This window comes from Rhinopithecus bieti, unplaced genomic scaffold (assembly GCF_001698545.2).
Source record: "Rhinopithecus bieti isolate Rb0 unplaced genomic scaffold, ASM169854v2 scaffold_55373, whole genome shotgun sequence".
Classification (NCBI taxonomy): domain Eukaryota; kingdom Metazoa; phylum Chordata; class Mammalia; order Primates; family Cercopithecidae; genus Rhinopithecus; species Rhinopithecus bieti.
Genome location: NW_016821685.1, coordinates 58,021 through 75,823, shown reverse-complemented (window position 1 = coordinate 75,823; position 17,803 = coordinate 58,021). Strand labels below are relative to the sequence as shown.

Here is a 17,803-nt window from a genome sequence, read left to right as displayed (position 1 = left end):
TTAGCCAGGATGGTCTCGATCTCCTGACCTCGTGATCCACCCGTCTCGGCCTCCCAAAGTGCTGGGATTACAGGCTTGAGCCACCGCACCCGGCCGAACCTACTTATTTCTTGTCTTCTGCTAGTTTTTGAATTTATTTGCTCTTGCTTCTCTTGTTCCTTTAATTAAGATGTTAGGGTGTCGATTTCAGGTATCTCCTGCTTTCTCTTGTGGGCATTTAGTGCTATAAATTTCCCTCCACACACTGCCTTAAATGTGTCCCAGAGATTCGGGTACGTTGTGTCTTTGTTCTCATTGGTTTTAAAGAACAGCTTTATTTCTGCCTTCATGTCGTTATTTACTTAGTAGTCTTTCCTGAGCAGTTTGCTCATTTTCCATCTAGTTGTGCGGATTTGAATGAGATTCTTAATCCTAAGTTCTAATTTGGTTGCACTGTGGTCTGAGAGACAGTTTGTTGTAATTTCTGTTCTTTTACATTTGCTCGGGAATGTTTTACTTCCAATTATGTGGTCAATTTTAGAATAAGTGCGGTGTGGTGCTGAGAACAATATATATTCTGTTTATTTGTTGTGTAGAGTTCTGTAGATGTCTATTAGGTCCTCTTGGTCTAGAGTTGAGTTCAAGTCCTGGATATCCTTGTTAATTTTCTGTCTTGTTGATCTGTCTAATATTGATAGTGGGGTGTTAAAGTCTCCCATTATTATTGTGTGTGAGTCTAAGTGTCTTTGTAGGTCTCTAAGTACTTGCTTTATGAATCTGGGTGCTCCTGTATTGGGTGCATGTATATTTAGGATAGTTAGCTCTTATTATTGAATTGATCCCTTTACTATTATGTAATGGCCTTCTTTGTCTCTTTTGATCTTTGTTGGTTTAAAGCCTGTTTTATCAGAGACCAAGATTGCAATCTCTGCTTTTTTTTTTTGCTTTCCATTTGCTTGGTAGATCTTCCTCCATCCCTTTATTTTGAGCCTGTGTGTGTCTCTGCACATGAGATGGGTCTCCTGAATACAGCACACTGATGGGTCTTGACTCTTTATCCAATTTGCCAGTCTATGTCTTTTAACTGGGGCATTTAGCCCATTTGCATTTAAGGTTAATATTGTTATGTGTGAATTTGATCCTGTCGTTATGATATTAGCTGATTATTTTGCCCGTTAATTGATGTGGTTTTTTCATAGCGTCGATGGGTTTTAAATTTGGCATGGTTTTGCAGTGGCTGGTGCCGGTCATTCCTATCCATGTTTAGTGCTTCCTTCAGGAGCTCTTGTAAGGCAGGCCTGGTGACAGATTCAGCATTTGCTTGTCTGTAAAGGATTTTATTTCTCCTTTATTTATGAAGCTTAGTTTGGCGGATATGAAATTCTGGGTTGAAAATTGTTTTCTTTAAAAATGTTGAATATTGGCCCCCACTCTCTTCTGGCTTGTAGAGTTTCTACAGAGAGATCCAGCTTTAGTCTGATGGGCTTCCCTTTGTGGGTAACCAGACCTTTCTCTCTGGCTGCCTTTAACATTTTTTCCTTCATTTCAACCTTGGTGAATGTGATAATTATGTGTCCTTGGGTTGCTCTTCTCGACGAGTATCTTTGTGGTGTTCTCTGTATTTCCTGAATTTGAATGTTGGCCTGCCTTATTAGGTTGGGGAAGTTCTCCTGGACAATATCCTGAAAACTGTTTTCTAACTTGTTTCCATTCTCCCCATCACTTTCAGGTACACCAATCAAACATAGATTTGCTCTTTTCACATAGTCCCATATTTCTTGGAGGCTTTGTTAGGTTCTTTTCACTCTTTTTTCTCTAATCTTGTCTTCTGACTTTATTTCATTAATTTGATCTTCAGTCACTGATAGCCTTTCTTCTGCTTGATCGAATCGGCTACTGAAGTTTGTGTATGCTTCACGAAGTTCTCTTACTGTGTTTTTAAGCTCCATCAGGTCATATAAGCTCTTCTCTTCATGGGTTATTCTAGTTAGCCATTCATCTAACCTTTTTTCAAGGTTTTTAGCTTTCTTGCACTGGGTTAGAACATGCTCCTTTAGCTCGGAGAAGTTTGTTATTACTGACCTTCTGAAGCCCACTTCTGTCAACTCTTCAAACTCATTCTCCAGCCAGTTTTGTTACCTTGCAGGCGAGGGGTTGTATTCCTTAGAGGAGAAGACACCTTCTGGTTTTTGGAATATTCAGCCTTTCTACTCTGGTTTCTCCCCATCTTTGTGGTTTTATCTACCTTTGGTCTTTGATGTTGGTGACCTATGCATGGTGTTTTGGTGTAGATGTCCTTTTTGTTGATGTTGATGCCATTCCTTTCTGTTTGTTTGTTTTCGTTCTAACAGACAGGCCCCTCAGCTGTGGTCTGTTGGGGTTTGCTGGAGGTCCACTCCAGACCCTGTTTGCCTGCTTATCACTAGCGAAGGCTGCACAACAGCAAATATTGCTGCCTGATTCTTTCTCTAGAAGCTTTGTCCCGAGGGACACCCACCTGTATGAGGTGTCTGTCGGCCCCTAGTGGGAGGTGTCTCCCAGTCAGGCTACACGGCGGTCAGGGACCCACTTGAGGAGGCAGTTTCTTCGTTATTGGAGCTCGAACGCCGTGCTGGGAGAATCACTCCTCTCTTCAGAGCTGTCAGACGGGGACATTTAGGTCTGAAGAAGCTGTCTGCTGTCTTGTTCAGATATGCCCTGCCCCCAGAGGTGGAATCTAGGGAGGCAGTACGCCTTGGTGAGCTGCGGTGGCCCCCACCCAGTTCAAGCATACCTGTGGCTTTGTTTACACTGTGAGCAGAGAACCACCTACTCAGGCCCCAGCAATGGCAGACACCCCTCCCCCACCAAGCTCCTGCATCCCAGGTTGATCTCAGACTGCTGCACTAGCAGTGAGCAAGGTTCCGTTGGTGTCGGACCAGCTGAGCCAGGCAGTGGAGGGGAACTCCTGGTTTGCTGGTTGCTAAGACCATGGGAAAAGCTCAGTATTTTGGCTGGAGTGTACTGCTCCTCCAGGTACATTGACTCATGGCTTCCCTTGGCTAGAAAACAGAAATCCCCTGACCCCTTGCGCTTCCCGGGTGAGGTGATGTCCTGCCCTGCTTTGGCTCGCCCTCTGTGGGTTGCACTCACTGTCCAACCAGTGCCAATGAGATGAACCAGGTACCTCAGTTGGAAATGCAGAAATTACCTGTCTTCTGTGTCGATCTCGCTGGGAGCTGTAGACTGGAGCTCTTCCTATTCAGCCATCCAGGATTTTTTTTTAAGCTATCTGTTTTTCCTTCATTTGAGAATGTCGGGAACACAGGAAACTGTTTTCTAATATTAAATTCTAGATGTCAGTCACCAGGGGTTTTTTAGAAGGATTAAAAATAACTTTATTAAAGATCATGTTATATTATAATGTTGCTTTCATTAAGCAACATTTTCTTTTAGCTAGTGCTATAAAAGGTGAATAATTGAACATTCGATCAAAGTGTTCATTAGAGAGGAAAGCTGAAAAGCTAACAATATGTATGACACTCTTAAATTTACACTTTGGGAAATCTCCAGGTAAAGAGTTACATTTTGCTGTGTTCCCTGCAAGATCAACAACTCATTTATCTATTTTATTTTTAAATTAGGAGAATATATTGGAGAGGATTCATTTTCACATAGTGCCAAGCAGAGATGCAGACATGTGTACCTCTAAATCTTGTATCACTCACCAGAAGTTTGCTATGACTCTGTATGAACAGGTGAGATGGTTTGATTATTATTTAGATATTATAGTTCTGTTTTATGATTGATAGATTAAGCATATGTTTTTGCCTATGTAGTGTGTGTGTCGTAGCTGTGGAGCATCATCAGATCCTCTACCTTTTACAGAATTTGTGCGGTACATTTCTACAACAGCCTTATGGTAAGAACCTATTAAAGCATAATTATCAAAAACGTTAATACCATATTTAAGCACATTGAACACTTATTTTATAAAATCGTAGCATACATGAGTTTCCCCTCTCTGTCTGAGGCTACCAGATATGCTGCTGTGAGATGTATTAAGTGATGTCTATCAAAGTTGGATGTTTGTAATTTAGCCTAATATGTTACTTAGTGAAGTGTTACTTAGTGAAGTATACATAATACTAGTTAAATTTTATGTCTGTTTAATTTATAACAAATTTTAGAACTGTGAAGGGGAGCATAAAATGATAAACTGAATGTTAAATGGAACTATACATGGTTGCTTCATTTATGAGATGTTCTGTTTGTAATGGCCATATTTTCAGTCAGCTCTGCTATGTCCCTTTCTGGTGATAAAAGCTAGGGTAAACAGAGAAGAAACAAAAATGTGAGCATAATTCTCAGTTAGGTTATTGCATTTGAGGCCTCAACATTCACTTTAAATAAAAAATTTGCCACGCTTGCCTGCTCACCTGCCCACTGACTCTCTCCCTTTCTGTCCATGAAAGATTAGCTAGTTAAGGATCTAAACGTTAACCCTAGACCTTACATAATGTTCTTTGACTATTTTCCAACAGGTATTTGAAAGTATACATATTTGGCATGTGGCCAGGTGCAATGGCTAACACCTATAATCCCAGAACATTGGGAGGCTAAGGCTGGTGGATCACCTGTTGTCAGGAGTTCAAGACCAGCCTGGCCAAGATGGTGAAACCCCATCTCTACTAAAAATAATCTACTAAAAATAAAAAATTAGCTGGGTGTGGTCTCGGGCGCCTGTAATCCTATCTCCTTGGGAGGCTGAGGCAGATAACTGCTTGATCCCGGGAGGTGGAGGTTGCAGTGAGCTGAGTTCATGCCACTGCACTCCAGCCTGGGTGACAGAGTGAGATTACGTCTCACCAAAAAAAAAAAAAAAAGAAAAAAAATTTGGCATGTGGTAAACATTGAGTAAGATCATAAACATTTGCATACATTTTAATACAAAAGACATAATATGGATCAGTAATTATCAGTCAAAATATGTTAGTGCAACAGTTGATAAATGTTGCTAATATTTGTGTCAGTGTGCAAAGTGAATATCATGTTCATCCATTTCATATGATTTATCTTCCTGGCTTTATTGTGTATAAAACCTTATTTCATAAAGATTATTGAATAATAACAATTTTGTTATTTGGATGTGTTTACTATCTTTCTTACGTTTACAGACACGTAAAAAACACTGATTTAGAGAAACATTCCTAAACTTCAGTCAAATTGTAGTCGGTTGTCAGTCATTTTTTAAAATTTCTATGAAAAGTAGGATGGTGTTCGAACAAAGATAGACAATAAGTTAAAAACTATAATTTTAATTCTACTTTAAAACTCTTGAATGAAATGACAGTGTTCTCAGGCAGAATGTTAGATAATAAGAATTAGAGCCCATCATTCTCTGCTTGGTAAACACTGCAAGTTGCAGGAGTGTGCGCTTTGAATTCTAACTATAATACCCTTATTTGTGTTGGTAATCAGTGTTGAATACCAGTTACTGAATGCTTACCATGTTCCAGGCTTTATGTAAGTTGTCACTTTTAATGTTAATGATAATTCTATTTTGTTGATGAAGAAATAGGTTTAATGAGGTTAATCTAGTAAGTAGATGAATTAAGATTGAAACCCAGATCTACCTGACTTCAACATTTTTCTGGATGTTGTCTAATGCTGTCAGTTTTGTAAGAGCAGTATATGCAGTTTGAATGAGCTTATCAGATTTAGGGCCTTCTAGTGTACTCGTGAAGTGTTTTGGATGGGTACATTTAGTTGTTACCAAATACTTGGAGATTATTTAAACTATTGAACTTTAAAATATATCCAACTCTAGAATAGTTATATTATTGTTAAGTACAACCAGAACATCTAGAATGGAAACTAGTTAGTGTTTCAGCTTACATGACATTCCTTTTTGGAAATATTTAGATAGTTTTAGTATTAGCCTGTTCTCATGCTGCTAATAAAGACATACTCAAGACTGGGTAATTTATAAAGCAAAGAGGTTTAATTGACTCATAGTTCCATGTGGCTGAGTAGGCCTCACAATCATGGCAGAAGGAAAGGAGGAGCAAAGTCACATCTTACATGGTGGCAGGCAAGAGGAAAGAATGAGAGCCAAGCGAAAGGGGTTTCCCCTTACGAAACCGTCAGATCTTGTGAGACTTATTCACTACCACAGAACAGTATGGGGGAAACTGCCCCCATGATTCAGTTGTTTCCAGCCGGGTCCCTCCCATAACATGAAGGAGTTTTGGGAGCTACAATTCAAGATGAGATTTGGGTGGGGACACAGCCAAACCATATTAGTTACTTAATACCCTGATACATAAAAATAGGTCTTTTAAGAGGTTGAATAAAAAGTATCACAGTTAACCTGTAGTGCATTAAAGGGCCTGCCCTGGGCTCTAATAAAATGATTAGTATCCTGGCTGGGCACAGTGACTCACTCCTGTAATCCCAACACTTTGGGAGTCTGAGGCGGGTGGATCACCTGAGGTCAGGAGTTCAAGACCAGCCTGGGGAACATGGGGAAACCCTGTCTCTACTAGAAATACAAAAGTTAGCCAGGTGTGGTGGCACGTGCCTGTAATCCCAGCCCCTCGAGTGGCTGAGGCACAAGAATCGCTTGAACCTGGGAGGTGGAGGTTGAAGTGAGCCAGGATTGTGCCATTGCACTCCAGCCTGGGTGATAGAGCAAGACTCCATCACACACACACACACACACACACACACACACACACACACACACACACAAAACCAGGAGTAATATTCATCATAAGAACAAAAGGCGTAAGTCAGGCTTTAACAACTCTGGTTGTGACTTCTGCATTTAATCAGCAAAGGACCTTCTAGCCGAAATTGATAACTTTGCTTCTAGGAACTTTGGGCCAGAGAGGGAGCCTTTCCTACAGTTTGTTGTTCTTGTTAGGTTAGGGTTTAAACTTAAGTTTCTACTCATTAAGTAATAATACAAATGAAACATTTGCCTTAAAACTACCTCCATACAGAGGATCTTAGCCTCATTCGTCTAGTTCCAAACATATAATTTTGTGTTATTTTGTTCTCTTTATTTGAACTAATTTTTTTCATCATATACTTGGCAAATTTAATAATTTTTCATTTTATGGAAATGTACTTTATGGTTCATTTTCAGTTGTGGTCATGTTTTAGACAGAAAAAGTGATGCACATCTAAACTGACAATATTTTTCATGTGCAATTTATTAAAATTTTAAGTTCATAGGCCCAATTTGGGATTGCTTCTTTTTTTGTAGCAATGAAGTTGAAAGAATGTTGGAAAGACATGAACGCTTTAAACCTGAAATGTTTGCAGAATTGCTACAAGCAGCAAACACAACAGATGACTATAGGAAATGTCCTGTAAGTATAGTTTGGAGAATGTTAGTATGCTTCTTGTTCTGTAAATTTGAAAATAGGCATTCAAATATTATCATGTAAATATTGATTCTATATATAGAATTAGCTTTAAGAATTTTTTAAAATATTATTTTAGATTATACCATGTGTACCATTTATCTTAGCATAATTTCTTTAAAACTCCTAAGTTTGTGAAGGTTTGAAGGTAGCATATGTTGATTAAATTTTCAGAGTTCTGAAATTTATCATTTGATTTAAGAGAAAGTTTCTTTTCAGTAAACTTGAATGATACTCTTTTCTCATCTAATATATTTGTATACTGACTTCAATGGTTTTATTTCTGCTTTTTTTTAGGTTGAATTCTTTAACAGATTTACAAAAATATCAAAGAATACTTTTATTTAAAATAGACTTCTTGTTTAATCAATAATTAAGACAAATCAGTTGTTAGAAGTCATTTTTTAGTATACTGAATAAATTGCAAATATATGTTAACAGTGTCATTATATAATACAAAGTGTGTAAGGTTTTGCCTATGGTTTATCTGTTTTCATAATTTTAGAACTTTTCTTTTGTGTTTTTCTGTAGAGTAACTGTGGCCAAAAAATAAAAATTCGCCGTGTTTTAATGAATTGCCCAGAGATTGTTACAATTGGTTTAGTCTGGGACTCTGAGCATTCTGACTTGACTGAAGATATTGTTCGGAATCTAGCAACACATCTTTATCTTCCTGGGGTATCTTATCTATTTTCATTCGCTTCCCTTTTATTTTCAAATTCTTCTAAAACATCTTGACATATATTATGATACACTTATTTTGATTTCAGAACTAAATTTTTTTTTCTGAACAAAATAATACTATTTCGATGTTTTATCTGATAAAGTCAAGTTTAATCAAACCAGGCTAACTGGAATGCCTTTACTACATAGACTAGCAATGGCTTTTAATTACAAACTAAACTGTCTCATGACTTTTGCTTCTTTCACTCTAAAATGATGATGATTGATGATTTTTTATCTATGGTCATGATTGTAAATATAAATACTGTTAACTTAGGTTTAAGTTTTTTGTTTTTTGTTTTTTGAGATGGAGTTTCGCTCTGTTGCCTGGGCTGGAGTGCAGTGGCCGGATCTCAGCTCACTGCAAGCTCCGCCTCCCGGGTTTACGCCATTCTCCTGCCTCAGCCTCCCGAGTAGCTGGGACTGCCGGCGCCCGCCACCTCGCCCGGCTAGTTTTTTGTATTTTTTAGTAGAGACGGGGTTTCACTGTGTTAGCCAGGATGGTCTCGATCTCCTGACCTCGTGATCCGCCCGTCTCGGCTTCCCAAAGTGCTGGGATTACAGGCTTGAGCCACCGCGCCCGGCCGAAAGGTTTAAGATTTAAAATTCATCTAAAGTACTGATCTCTTTTTTTTTCCCCCCCAGCAGAGTCTTGCTCTGTCGCCCAGGCTGCAGTGCAGTGGCGCAATCTTGGCTCTCTACAATCTCTGCCTCCCAGGCTCAAGCAATTTTCATGCTTCAGCCTCCCTAGTAGCTAGGATTACAGGCATGTGCCACCATACCCAGCTAATTTTTGTATTTTTAGTAGAGATGGGGTTTTACCATGTTTGCCAGTCTGTTCTCGAACTCTTGGCCTCAGGTTGGTCCACCTGCCTTGGCTTCCCAAAGGGCTGGGATTACAGGCGTGAGCCAGCATACCCGGCCATGATCTCTTGATATGCTTGTTACTTTCTTAGTATATTTTGAATCGGTTGATATTACAATTAAAGTTTTAGAGATAATTACCTTTTAGATAATATGTTTAATGAACATTCAAATACATGATTCAGTCAAGAATTACCAGAAATGTGGAATTTATCTCATATATTGAGTTTCTTTATGAAAAGTGTCAGTCATGTGTCATTAGAGATACTCTATTATGACTAAACTACTTTGTAGTGAATTCGGTTTTTTGGGCTTAAAGTTTCTATGAATGAATTAAAAGTGGTAATTCTGTTAACAATGTGATGTCAGTGGTGCCTTTAATAATATCATAATATTGGATTGGGGCAGTATGCATGAGAAATAATTTCATTATGTGTCAAATACATGATTCATCTAAGTACTCCTCATTTTGCAAAAGTTACAGTGTTAAGTGTAAATTACTAATTTTTTTAAACAGCTTTTTTACAGAGTTACTGATGAAAATGCCAAAAATAGTGAACTTAACCTTGTTGGTATGATCTGCTACACCAGCCGACATTATTGTGCCTTTGCATTTCACACCAAAAGTTCCAAATGGGTATTTTTTGATGATGCAAATGTGAAAGAGGTAAGTGACTCTTTAATTGAAATAATTACTGTGATTTTTACTTTTTGTTAATAAATGATATATTGATATTAATATTCAAAAGGATGATATAATTATTATGTAAAATAGTAATAAATGAACATAACAATGATAACATTAAGTTCAAACTTTCTTTTGTTATTCTTGAAATTGGCTTATTTTGAAGCCAAATTTTAAAGCAGTCCATTTCCAGAATAATAATAGACTAATGAATATTAGTATACAAATATGTAACTATCAGTGATCTGTGTGTCAGTGATGATCCTTTTTGCCTGATGCATACTTGCTTTTTTTTTTTGTAGGTGAGTCACAGTAGTTTTGTATAACTAATGATGAAAATGTGCTTGCCTTTATTTTTATTATGACAATTTTTTTTCAAATTTTGTGTATGGAATACAGAAATAGATATATCAGTTATATCTTTTGGTAATTATAGTTGACCCTTGAACAACATAGGAGTGCCAAGCCCCTGTGCAGTTGAAAACCCATGTACAACTTTTGACTTCCTCAAAACTTAACTGCCAGCAGCTTACTATTGACAGACAGCCTTACCAAAAACATAAACAGTCAATTAACACATATTCTGTATGTTATATGTATTGTATACTGTACTCTCACAGTAAAGTAAGCTAGAAAAAAAAATCTTACTTAGAAAATTATAAGCAAAAGGAAATATATTTACCACTCACTAAGTGGAAGTGGATTATCATAAACGTCTTCATCCTTGCTATCTTCACATTGAGTAGACTGAAGAGGAAGAAAAGGAAGATTGGTCTTGCTGTCTCGGATGGTAGAGGCAGAAGAAAATTCACATATAAGTGAACCTGCACAGTTCAAACCTGTGTTGTTCAAGGGCCAACTGTAATTTATTTACTCAAATAGTAATAATATTGTTTAGAAAAGTAGTGAATAATAGTTCTTAATAAGGAGTATTGGAATCACATGAGGAGCTTTTTAAAAAACATATATTCCTGGACTCCTAAAATTTTGATTCAGTAGTGTAAAGGCAGGTATCTGAAATTTTAAGTTCTGCAGGAAATTCAGACATAGCACAGTTGAAAACTATTGGTCTTGCCAAAGCTTACTGGCTTTGGCAATCTTTATTAAGTAGTAAACTCATTTAAAAATGCAAGTTCTTTGGTTGTTATAAGCAAATGATGTAGAATTCTATTTAATTTCATTTTAATATACAACAAAAGGCCATTTATCAGCACTGTGATTAAGACAATACAAATTCAAATATTTGGTATTTAGTGGACTTCTAATTCTACCCACGAAGGATTAACTGCTATAGAAATAGGCATTTCACTGTTTAAAACTAGGACATAGGTGAAACAACTCTAAACATTGAACAACATGCAGTTGAACAGAGAAAAGGGAAACAAATGAGGTCAGCTCTATGATTACCCACTGCTTACTGCCTAGAGGTAGTTTCTGGGTTGCAGTGCAGGCAGTGGGAGCCCAAACAAAGCCCAGCAGTGTCACTGAGTTCTGCAGACTGAAACTGGAGTTCAGGGAGGCCTAGATGGCTAAAATTTGCAGGACAGAATATTAGAAAGAAAACTGCACAGGGAGAAAGTTCTGGAAATTGACAGAAGGGTTCCCTGGAATTTGTGGCTAAATTGTGATTTGTGCATGTGAGGGGTGAACCCAAACAAGTTTGGGGTTAGTTGGGAGAGATAGGAAGCATCACTGGAAAACAAAAGGTAGGAGGCAGAGGTTGCAGTGAGCTGAGATCGTGCGACTGCACTTCAGCCTGGTGACAGAGTGAGACTCTGTCTCAAAAAGAAAAAAAGAAAAAAAAAAAAAGAAAAAAGCTTAAAACAAGCCTTGAAAGTTCAAAGCTAATCCCACTTTTAAAATAACACAACAAAATTCAATACCCAAGACTATGAAGTTCAGTGAAATTCAATATGCCACTTCAAAATAGCATTCAATAAAATATTACCAAATATTCAAATAACCTGAAGAAAAATTAATAAAAACAGACCAGAAATGACTGAGATGGGAATATCAGGGAAGGACAGCAAAACTACTATTTATGTATAGGGATTTCTTAGATAACGTTTAATAAGCATGAACCATAAAAATAGTTGGTAAATTAGACTTCATTGAAAGTTAAAATTGTTGTTCTTCAGTGAGATACTATTAGGAGAATAAAGTGACAAACCATATACTGAGAGAAAATATTTGTGAAGCATGTATCTAATAAAGACTGTATCCAGAATATTGAAATAACTCTTAAAACCCAATTAAAAAATCAGCAAAAAATGTTGACAGTTCACCAGTGAAGATATATGAATGGCCTTGAAATGATATTCAGTACATCATTAACCACAACGGAAATACAAATTTAATTCTTAATGAGATTCTAGTACTCATCTGTTGTAATGATCAAAATTAAAAAGACTGACAATACAAATAGTTGGTGAGGATAAGAACAGCTAGATCTCTCACACGACGCTGATGGAACCACAAAATTGAACATTCACTTTCAAAACTGTCAGTTTCTTTAAACATATATTTACTATATAACCCAGCAAATCCACTCTTGTGAAAACATAACTCCACATAAAACGTGTACTTGAATGTTCAGGATAGTTTTCTTCATAATGCTCAAACTAGAAATGACTCAAATGTCAACAATAGGTGAATGGATGAACAAATTGTGGTATAGTTATACAGTGGAATACAATACTCAGCAAGAAGGACTGAACTATTGAACTGATACATGCAATAATGTGAACAAATCTCAGAAGCATTATGCTAAGTGAAAGAAGTGAGATATAAATGACTACATGCGGTGATCCCATTTATATGAAATTCTAGAAGGAAAAACAAAGGTTTGGAGAGTAGATCACTCATTTCCAGGGACTGCAAAGTGGGGTACCAGGTAATATTTTGGGGTGAGGATTACACAATTGTATTGTCAAAACTCACTGACTTGTACACTATAACTAGATAATTTTACTTCATATAGTACACCTCAAAGCTGTTTAAGTTTTGGTATTTATATTTAAAATCAGCACTTTGCTTGAATTACTTAGTACTTTGATGTAGGAGTTTATTAAGTTTCATCTTGAGTCGATGTGTAAAAACATTTTGCAGTTTCTACTTTGCTTTTACATAGTTTAAATTATTCAAAATTTGGAGAAAGAGCTGGGTATATTAATTACCCTGTGAAGGCTTTTATTTTATTTTCACATTGACTCTTCAAAGTCTGGCCAATGTGGTGAAACCCCGTCTCTACTAAAAATACCAAAATTAGCCAAGCATGGTGGCACATGCCTGTAATCCCAAGAGGCAAAGTCATGAGAATCCCTTGAACCTGGGAGGAGGAGGTTGCAGTGAGCTGAGACAGTGCTACTGAACTCCAGCCTGGGTGACTGTGCGACCTTTTCTCAAAAAACAGACATTACAAACAAAAAAATGGACTCCTCAAGTCTCTTGGAATCCCCAGTGAGGAGGATAAATAGCTGAATATATATAGTTCAAAACAGCTCATCAGAATTGTTTCTTAAAAGTCCCCTTCTCTGCAAACATATTCTAGAATGCTTTGTAGTGTTTTTGTTTGGTTTTGTTTTGCTTTTAAATCAATTTTATAGAGGTATAGTGCAAAACATTAAAATACACCCATTTTAAGTGTACAGTTGGAGTTTTGATAAATGTATTCACCTATGTAACCACCATAATCAGTACACAGAACATGTTCATCAGCCTAGAAAAATTCTATCAGGCCTCTTTGTTGTCATACCCCCCACACCACCCCAGGACGAGGAAATTGCTGGTCTCATTATAGATTAGTTTTACTCGTTCTACAATTTTATATAAATGGTCTCTTATAGTATGTACTACTCTGTGTCTGCCTCCCTTCCTTTAGCATAATGTCTTTAAGATTCATTCATGTTGTTTGGATTCACACTTTATTTTTATTGTGTGTTTTATGGCTGTACAACGATTTATCCATTTACCTATTGAAGTATGAATAATCTGTTTGTGAACATATTTTTTTCCATTGCTCTTAGATAATACCTAGAAGTGGGATTTCTGGGTTGTGTGGTAAGTGTCTGTTTAACTTCACAAGAAACTATCAAATTGATTTCCAAAGTGGTTATACCAGTTTGCATTCTATGAGAGCAGTGTACGAGAGTTCCTGTTGTTCCACATTCTCAGCAGCACTTTGTGTTGGTATTCTTTTTAATGTTAGCCCTTCTAGTGTATGTATAATATTATCTCATTGTGGTTTTCATTTGCATTTCCCTTGCGGTTGGTAATATTTTGAGCATCTTTTCTTGTGCTTGTTGACCATTCTTACATCTTTCTTTTGGTGATATGTCCAGATTTTTTGCCAGTATTTCGCACTGGATTATCTTCTTCTTAATGCGTTGTAGGGATTCTTTATTCTGCACAGTAGTCCTTTATTAGCTGTATGTTGCTTATTTTTTTTTCAATTTCTTAACGGTGTCTTTCTAAGAGCAAAAGTTATTAACTAATTTAGATTAAGTCCATTTTAAAAATATTTTTCTTCCGTGGTTTGGTATACTAAGAAATCTGCCCTTCCCCAAGTTTGCAAAGATTTTCTCTTTTGTTTTCTTCTGGTTAAGTTTTAGTTTTTGTGTGAGCTATTCTTAGTTAATTTTTTTTGTTTGTTTTATATGAAGTCAGGTTAAAGTTATTTTTCATGGTAAAATTCTTTATCTCCAGTTGTAACACCATTTGTTGAGCTGACTCTTAATTAAATTTCTCCATTGAATTGCCTTGAAGTCTTTGTCAAATGTCAGTCAACCACATATTTGGAAAGCTTTTTAAAATTTATTTGCCCACCAAATTTGTAAATGATAATGTTTAAAAGATTTTTATTTAGACTAGTTACTAAATACAGTTAATTATATAATACGATATATACTTGAACTACTGGCAGCTGCATATGTAAATTTTTAAAAAATATAAAATAACTCAGAGTTTCTGTCTTTTCATATAACACATTGATTACAAGGTTTTGTTTTGTCTTTATTCATTGTGTTTTTTTACAAGATTGGAACCAGATGGAAAGATGTTGTCTCCAAATGCATTCGATGCCACTTTCAGCCACTGCTTTTGTTTTACGCAAACCCAGATGGGACAGCAGTTTCTACTGACGATGCACTCAGGCAGGTTGTCAGCTGGTCACATTACAAATCTGTTGCAGAAAATATGGGTAATTCTTTCTTTTAAAAATTCTCCATGTTTTTCTATTATCACAGTCAACTAGGAATACTAATACTATGAATATAAAATGAATATCGGGGGGAACCCCATCCCCGATATTTAACATGGGTTCTTTTCTATTCCCTAAGCGTCTTGGCTGGTTTGAGAAATAAAGGGAAAGAGTACAAGAGAGAGAAATTTTAAAGCTGGGTGTCCGGGGGAGACATCACATGTCGGCAGGTTCTGTGATGTTCCCTGAGTCATAAAACCAGCAAGTTTTTATTAGCGATTTTCAAAAGGGGAGGAAGTGTACAAATAGGGTGTGGGTCACAGAGATCACATGCTTCACAAGGTAATAGAATATCACAAAGCAAGTGGAGACAGGGTGAAATCACAGGACCACAGGATGGGGCGAAATTAAAATTGCTAATGAAGTTTCCACATGCATTGTCATTGATAACATCTTATCAGGAGACAGGGTTTGAGAGCAGACAACCTGTCTCACCAAAATTTATTAGGTGGGAATTTCTTCCTCCTAATAAGCCTTGGAGCGCTACAGGAGACCGGGGCTTATTTCATCCCTTCGATTTTGACCATAAAAGAGGGATGCCTCCAAGGGGGCTGTTCATAGACCTACCCTTAGGGCACATTCTCTTTCTCAGGGATGTGCCTTGCTGAGAAAAAGAATTAAGCAATATTTCTCCTATTTGCTTTTTAAAGAAGAGAAATATGACTGTTCTGTCTGGCTTACCGGCAGTCAGAGTCCAAGGCCATCTCCCTTGTTCCCTGAACATTGCTGTTATCCTGTTCCTTTTTTGAAGGTGCCCAGATTTCATATTGTTCAAGCACACATGCTCTACAAACAATTTGTGCAGTTAACGCAATCATCACAGGGTCCTGAGGCAACATACATCCTCCTCAGCTTGCAAAGATGACCAGGATTAAGAGATTAAAGACAGGCATAGAAAATCACAAGGACATTGATTGGGGAAGTGATACGTGTCCTTGAAATCTTCACAATTTATGTTCAGAGTTTGCAGTAAAGACAGGTGTAAGAAATTATGAAAGTATTAATTTGCGGAACTAATAAATGTCCATGAAATTTTCACAATTTATGTTCTTCTGCCATGGCTTCAGCCGGGCCCTCTGTTCGGGGTCCCTGACTTCTCGCAACAAATATTGAGGATAATTTCAAATTTGACTTTGAGTAGAGTTGACGCAATTTTAGTAATTTTTGTTAGTATTTTGGAATGAACCTTTTCTCATCAGTGGCCTCAGAAACACCTTCAGGAGTTACCCACTATTATGGTCACACAATCACAGAAGAGGCTTCACTAGTAGCTCTTTCTAGAAGTACGTTTTAAGTGATGTAGTAAACTGGAAAAGTCCAAAACAGTTAGGTCCTTTTTGAATGCATTATAAAGCATTTCGAAATTCTTAAGTGATGTCAGTCCTCTTAAGTTTTAAGTAACTTTTTTTACAGTTAAAAATAATCTGAAAAAAATGATTCAAACATCTCTTTTCATGGTACGGAAAGGAATGATACATTTTGTTTCTCTTTTAAGGATGTGAAAAGCCTGTAATTCATAAGTCAGATAATTTAAAAGAAAATGGATTTGGTGATCAGGCAAAGCAGAGAGAAAATCAGAAATTTCAAACTGATAATATTTCACCATCTAATCGGAGCCATAGCCACACAGCTGTAGGGAAAGGACCAGGTATGTGTTTAAATTGTCATTTTTACATAGTTCCGAGTGAGTGTCTTCCTTTTTTCACTTACCGCAGGATGCTTACCTAGCTTTCCTTGCCTATGAAGAGATAATAACAAGTAGGTAACAAAATTCGTCTTTTGATTTATGCATTTCTCTGAGAGCTGTAGTTTTACCTGACCAGTTTGATTCCATGAGTTGTTTGAGTTTCTCCATGCACTCAGACTGTGGTAGGCCTGAGGCAGTCTGGACAGTTACCAAATAAAGCAACAATGTGGCATTTCCTTCAAGGAGTTAATAATCAGCTTGAAGCAGAAAAATGTGAGTTAATAATTTGGCATAAATGCCAAAATTAAATTTACTGGTAGTGAATGCAACAGTAGTTCAAAGTTACTATTGCCGTAGTTTGTTCTTAACCTCATTTTTATTCAACTCTGTCTTGTTATTGTTATCCTATAACTAACTTTCACAAGTCGAGTTCTGTAACTTGGGTTCAAAATGAGACTTCATGATACTGTGTACAGTTACAGTTTAGAAATACATGTAACTCTTGTGTGGATGTTCAGGATGATTTTGTAATCAACCTTTACATATATTAATGAAATAATGTGTAATCATAAAAGTAACTCATTTAATCAAGGGTAGTAACATTGAGAATTAACAGTTATCCACAAAAAACTAAAATAAAGGCTTTTTAAAAATTATTAAATATTAAATATTAAAAATTTTCCTTTCACAGATCATCGATACTCGTAGATCAAGGCATTTTATGTTTTTCAAAAGACACCTAGTTTTAAGCCCAGAAATAGTATATGTGTGTTTAAGAATAGAAGCATTGGAACCAGACAACTTGGGTTCATATTCCCGGTTCTCGACTTACAAACTTTGTGAACTTGGGCAAATTTCTAATTTCTCTCTGCCTCAGTTTCCTTACCCAAAATAGAGACAGTAATTGTACTTTGAAGAAGTAAATGAGTAACACATCTGGCAAATAGTGACCATTCAGTTACCTTTAGCTCTTATTATTTTAATGGCAGATCCCTTTCTTTTTTTATACTTGTTTTAGAGGCTATACTAGAAGTTCTAAAAGACAACATGCATCTCCAGTGTCAAGAAAATCACATTTAGTTTTAATCATAAAATACCATTGTATACTATATATCTACATATCTATGCTTTTTAAAATTATATCTTAACATTTTTATATAGATCAAATTTTATTTTTATTGAGCAATTTGAAAAAT

General features: G+C 36.6%; 1 protein-coding gene across 1 annotated transcript in view; it reads left to right on the top strand.

Annotated features, from left to right (window-relative positions):
* USP53 (ubiquitin specific peptidase 53) overlaps positions 1-17,803 on the top strand; it is a 77,006-nt gene that overhangs the window by 38,945 nt on the left and 20,258 nt on the right. Inside the window, exons 6-12 of the mRNA XM_017860532.1 lie at positions 3,603-3,716; positions 3,798-3,880; positions 7,232-7,337; positions 7,923-8,069; positions 9,496-9,645; positions 14,698-14,860; positions 16,416-16,604. Coding sequence (XP_017716021.1) covers positions 3,603-3,716; positions 3,798-3,880; positions 7,232-7,337; positions 7,923-8,069; positions 9,496-9,645; positions 14,698-14,860; positions 16,416-16,604 — 952 coding nt within the window. The remainder of the gene's footprint in view (positions 1-3,602; positions 3,717-3,797; positions 3,881-7,231; positions 7,338-7,922; positions 8,070-9,495; positions 9,646-14,697; positions 14,861-16,415; positions 16,605-17,803) is intronic.